General features: G+C 42.8%; 1 protein-coding gene across 1 annotated transcript in view; it reads right to left on the bottom strand.

Annotated features, from left to right (window-relative positions):
* Window positions 1-6295, bottom strand: part of TMEM129 (transmembrane protein 129, E3 ubiquitin ligase) — an 8799-nt gene extending 2504 nt beyond the window's left edge. The window contains exons 1-2 of the mRNA XM_035891441.1: window positions 6126-6295; window positions 3557-3716 (exon numbers count right to left, since the gene is read on the bottom strand). Of these exons, the coding sequence (XP_035747334.1) occupies window positions 3557-3716; window positions 6126-6193 (228 nt within the window). The 5' untranslated portion in view covers window positions 6194-6295. The remainder of the gene's footprint in view (window positions 1-3556; window positions 3717-6125) is intronic.

Genomic DNA, 6295 nt, shown 5'->3' on the forward strand with positions numbered 1-6295 from the left:
GCTCTTCAAAGCCTTTTAGAAAATTACCTGTGCACAAGCATAGTAAGAACCTGAGTTGGGCATAGCCTTAAGGCAGAACTGCACCACCAGAAGATATCAAATAATTTTAATTTCTGGAGCCATCAGAACACCCTCTGCTGAGTAAGAACAAAGTATCTCTTTAAACAGAAAACCCAGAACTGCTGCATGAGACTGATTAAACAAAAATGGCTGAAAATAAACATTTGTTCTCTCGCTCTCTGAAGAGCTCCACCTGTTTCCAGAGGACAGCAGCCAGAACAAGGTAAGCAAGCAGCCATCTTTATCATTCCAACATACCATTTTTCAAAAAACATATAGATATAAAGAAAGGAAAGCAAAGCAAACAGTTCTTACCACTTATTACAGCAAATGGCTCTTCCTATCTTCCAACTTTGTAAGTAAGAGACATAAATAACAAAGGAAATCAGGGCTCTACTGAACACAGTGGGCATTCATCTTGAAGGACCAGAAATTTACCTAATTTTTCTTGGGTAACATTGGAATAATTGGTATTTCCCCACCGTTAATTACGCCACATGAACTTGCAATTGCATGTAGGGAGACCATTTTGTTATGAAGTGTTTTACAATTAATAAGCAATAATTAGCATTTCCCATGTATCTTCCAGCCAAAGCTCTCCAAGAACTTGACAAAGTTCAAAAGACAACACACTGAACAGGCATGGAGACCTGAATCCTATTCATACTGCTACTGGTGTCAGAAAACGCAGCTCTGCTCTGTGATCTCCAGTTCCCACCTCCAGTGTCTCTTCCCTTGTCAGCTCAAGTGTCTGTTCAGCCACACTGCCAGCTTGTCTCTGGAGCGGATCATCTCTCTCTGCCTCTTTTCACCTCCATCATTTCCCCCAACCAGGTTCACTGTAGACAAAGTCTTGTGTCAACATGGGGATGAGGAGAGTGCAGGAAGCAGGACTGCTTCTTTCAGAAGCTGTATCAGCTTTTAGCTTGTGAAATTAGGGCTTACCTTAGTTTTTAGGCAGGAAAAACCTCTAGCTTAGAAAGGTTAACTAACTTTTTCAACTTATTCATGGAGCTTCAGACTAGAGAAAAACCCCATGTTGTATTTTTAATGTCCGTATTGTAACTCCTGATGTTATTTATCACTCAATGTCAAATCAAAATTTGGTAGCTCAGCTGACACTTAAAAGTGTCACAAATTAAAAGCCCTGCAAAAAAGCAACTCTCTCAAATGAACAGTATCTTCTCCTTATTTTGAACATCTCTTTTCACTATACACTGGCACTGCAATCAGAAAGCACAATCCCATTATGTGCAGCCATATTTATTTATTTTAACTAGTTCATGAAGACACCATTTAAGCTGCATAACACTACCAAAGATATGAAGTATTCACTCCATTGGCAGGGCAATCTGACACAGACTGACTGCAAGGTCACCAGAACTAGTTTAATTAGTTAGCTCTGGTACAATGAACAGGCCTCATGTCACACTTCTGATTGCAGCACAAGTATAACAATGACCAGGTCTCTACAAATATTACTGAAAGAAGGATTCCATAGCATTATTTCCAATTAAAGCAAGCCCCAATTAAGAATCGTTAATTTATTTCAGCAGAAGATCCAGCAAAACCTGTCTGTCTGGGAAAGCAAGCTGTAATGGAGTGAACAGTAACAACAGCTGTGATTCTAGCTCCCCATAAACCTTCTGGAAATGTACCCTCATCATTTCCAAATAGCCAGTTCTGTTTAATATCTTTATCAACAATCTGGATTAGGGTGTACCTTTAGTAAGTTTGCAGATGACACCAAGTTGGGCAGGAGTGTTGATGTGCTTGAGGGTAGGAAGGCTCTGCAGAGGGATCTGGACAGGCTGGGCTGATGGGCTGAGGCCAATGGTATGAGGTTCAACAAGGCCAAGTGCCGGGTCCTGCACTGGGGTCACAACAACCCCATGCAATGCTACAGGCTTGGGGAAGAGTGGTTGGAAGGCTGCCCGGCAGAAAAGGACCTGGGGGTACTGGTTGACAGCCATCTGAATATGAGCCAGCAATGTGCCCAGGTGGCCAAGAAGGCCACTGGCATCCTGGCTTGTATCAGGAATAGTGTGGCCAGCAGGAGCAGGGAAGTGATCGTGCCCCTGTACTGGGGACTGGTGAGGCTGCCCCTCAAATCCTGTGTTCAGTTTTGGGCCCCTCACTGCAAGAGGGACAGTGAGGCACTGGAGCGTGTTCAGAGAAGGGCAACAAAGCTGGTGAGGGGTCTGGAGCCCAAGGCGATGAGGAGTGGCTGAGGGAACTGGGATTGTTTAGCCTGGAGAAAAGGAGGCTGCGGGGAGACCTTATCGCCCTCTATAACTGCCTGAAAGGAGGGTGTAGGTCTCTTCTCCCAGGTAATGGGTGATAGGACAAGGGGAAATGGTCTCAAGTTGCTCCAAGGGAGGTTTAGGTTGGCCGTTATGAAAAATTTCTTCACTGAAAGGGTTATCAAGCATTGGAAGAGGCTGCCCAGGGAAGTGGTTGAGTCCCCATCCCTGGAGGTATGCAAAAGACATGTAGATGTGGTGCTTAGGGACATGGTTTAGTGGTGCGATGGCAGGGTTAGGTTAACAGCTGGACTTGATCTTAAAGGTCTTTTCCAACCTAAACAATTCTGTGATTCTATGAATTGATTATAGGAGACTTTTTTCTACTCCGCGATTTCTCATGTCTCAAAAATGTAATATGCACAATACAGTTCATCTCCTTAGAGAAGGAACAGAAGCAGCAGCCAGAACTACATTTATTACATGTTTACTGAAATGGAAGGTGAGCCCTTGTGATGAACACGCCCACCCTGACTGAGCAAACAGCACTTTGGTTCAGGCATTACCCACAAGAAGGCCTGACTGGAGTCAGCCCTGCTGTGCAGACCTTGAGGAATTGTGCTAGGCTGTATCTTCTCTGGAAGTATGGAATTTAGGCTATTTCTTATCAGGAGCTAACGGTGCCAGCCTGAGCTGGAACTAGACAAAACTAAAACTGCTACAGCTGCACACCCTCAAAGGGGAGTTTGACTGTGAATCAATCACTTTACACTATAAATATCTGCAGCCCCCCTGAGCTCTCCTGAACGGCAGCGGCTGCACAGCAGCAATCTCCCCTCGGGCAGGATGCCTCTCAAGGTTAGTCCTCGAGGCCGAGAGATCCCTTACCCGGCATCCGTTATCTACAGCGAGGTAAGCGACATTTTATATTAGATCTAAAGCATACTGTATACAAGCTAGCTTAAGTATTAGAAGTGCAGTAAGTAGTAGAGTGACTGCCATTTAGTTATTAATTGCTGTTTGATTCCTGTCTAATTACCATTTAATAATCATCATTTAATAATTATAATTTAATCATCATTCAATAATTGTTTAATCAGTGTTTCATAAAACCTTTTGGTTAACCCCACAACGATGACTTCTCTTAATGATTTGCCTGCGGCAGCCCTAAGTAAACAGTTAGCAATTACACAGTCATCATAGGCTCACCTATATTGAAAAGTCTAATTATTACAGTGGATAGGAAGTCTCACCTGAGTGCTTGGAACAGGATATGTTTGGTTAATTTCCACCAGAGACGTAAAGGTTTCTAGAAATAAATCACTAAGGCTTTGATGGATCACAACATTAGCTGCATTGCTGATGGGAGCACGGAGCTTTTCTCGGAGCTCCCCATACTCTGTGGAGTTCAACCTGAAGAAGAAAAGATGGGACAAAATGTTACCTTATCCATTCAAATACCTTGACAGTCAGTACACTGCAGAGGCTAATAACAGGGAAGTGAATCCACAGAAAAGTTATTTAGGTTGGTACATACTAGTCAGAATAAACACACAGTGAGCATTTTGTTTTCTTTTGCTGTTTAGTTGTTGGTTTTGACACAACTTAGATGACAGAACACGCTGTCCTCCATATCTGTGTCAGATTGCCAACAGGGTATGCCAGAGAGTAGCTAAAACATCGTACAAAAATAAAGGAAGGCTTTTGAAGTAATCAGCATGAATGAAAGTAATAGTTACATAAATTATGCATTAACTGCAAAGCACTGCATGCACAATTTCTGTCTGCCTTTTTAATGCCTATTTACTTATACCACATCTAAATTCTAGTTTATAAACTCCTGAGGACAGAAATTAGAGTTCTGTCGTGTGGCATGTACGGCATGGTGATATAGCACATGAGAAGAACGTCAATCAGTATCCGTTTCTGTGATTTTATGATACAATTTTAGATAAAACCTGAAATTTCACAAAGGTTACAAACAGCTGCTGCTGAATGTGACTTACACTTTAAGGCTGTAACAAGCTGCATTTTACACTAGGTTGCTTCTGCTAAAGTCAGCCAGAATCTCTAAGTGAGGCCCACAGACCTCAAGTGGCACACGAGACCTTGTGCAGATCCTGAAGTGACTCATTACGGTTGTTACCCTTTTTTAATGTAACAGTTCTGAAGTGAACTAGATTCAGAACTCCCCAGCTCAATGTTTCCACTCATTAAACAGCTTTCATGGAGAAGCCCTGGAACATCGCCTCAAAATTCCTGATTCTTCCTGCCACTTGCTGAGTTCCCGGAGCCCAGTACAATGCAACGCTGACTTAGCTTTAGCTCCCGGTGGTCTCCATTGTTTTAACTATTATAGGATAATGTCGTTTGTTAGCAGAGACTATCTGTGCAAACAACAGACGCCTTTGTATCCAGAGGAAAAATTCACCCTGAACACACAGGAAGTGTGGCCTGCCTACACAAAAGCATTTTTCTCCCAGAAACATCCCACTGTATCTAATTCTGGACACATACAATGATGTTGTATCCTTCATAGGGGCATTTTGTCCTATGGCACTTTTCTTAATCCCTGTATGACTGCATTCTAGCAGAGATTTGCTATTTCTGACACATCTTACTAGAAGAACTTTTAAACGCTTATCTCAGTGCTGTTCTCTTTAGTCACAAAATGAAATTTGGGGGGGGTTGGATTTTTTTGCCCTAAAAGGAATTGCCAAAGAAGCCGTGATTTTCTCAGCTGGGGATGCAGTTCTATCACTCTGGCACTGAAGCACTTACAGAAGAAAATCATTAGTTTTTTAATACTTATTTGGTCACCACTCTCACAGGTCTAGAAAAGTCTCCTCTTTTCTTAGGATTGGGATGCTTACCCTAGCTAACCTCTCGTTCTGAACTCTGTTCACCTGGATATCTAACACAATCACTTCTATGCCACCCTCATACTTGCCAGGACCCCTCTGCTCACCGACAAGTCTGGTGATCTGCCTACTTTTAATTACCTAGTGAATAAATGCTGCTGACATACAGCCTCACAGCAAACAAGACACCCAAATGCCTTTTCAAATACATAGCTGTAGGAGCACCAGCACGACTTTCTGTACTCCTTTTAATGACGCAGCAACAACAAAGACCTTAGCACCGTTCTACTCAGTGTTACGGGTTTCTTCAAAACTTGTATTTTAGCCTAGCTACATAGAGAGGCTGCTGAAAAAAATAGCATGGGCCCTTGGAAAACAAGCCTTAACAGTTCACAGCATGTTTGCTATGATTTACTGCTACGAGAACACGTGGACCAGAATTATAGAAATGGACCAAAATTACTTCCTTGCTGTAAGGGCAGTTAGCTTGCAGTAACTCAGCGAGAACTCTTCTGAGCAGTGACAAAATTATGAGCCTTGAGCAGAAGAAGAAAAAAAAAAAGTCATGGGTGAACAACAGCCAGTTTTAGGCAAATAACTATTTCTCTTCCCCCAAAATTTGGAAGACCGAAGATTCTCCCTTTCATTCCCATTCTCCATCTTTCACCTAAGTTTTTCTAGTTACTTCTTTCTGGATCCAGCACAACCTTCTCCCTAAGAATGGATCAAACAGAGCAGTCCCTCTGTCTAACCATTGTGCATTCGATACTGTAGGTGCACGAATCTTTCTAAACAACCTTTCTTCACTGCACTGCATGGCAGAACTATGCATACAGCATCTCTGAACACCAAGCAGGGAGCAAAAAGGAAGGGACGAGACCCAAGGAGTCTTCAGATCTGCCACAAAAGCACTTCATTAGCACTACCAAATGGCATACATATAACAGGGTAGTTGTTTTACCGGATATCAAACGCCTTCACGTAGGGATTAATACTGGCAACGCGGATGGTGAGGAACTGCACAGGCATATTTGAGTCTGGGGTGAGTTCGTGCTGTCTGGAGTCTGTCACCGTCAAATGAATGTCCTGCTGCTGGGCAACATGTAAACAGTAGGTGGTCACTTTAATCAC

This window comes from Egretta garzetta, unplaced genomic scaffold (assembly GCF_000687185.1).
Source record: "Egretta garzetta isolate BGI_Z169 unplaced genomic scaffold, ASM68718v1 scaffold183, whole genome shotgun sequence".
NCBI classification, from domain to species: domain Eukaryota; kingdom Metazoa; phylum Chordata; class Aves; order Pelecaniformes; family Ardeidae; genus Egretta; species Egretta garzetta.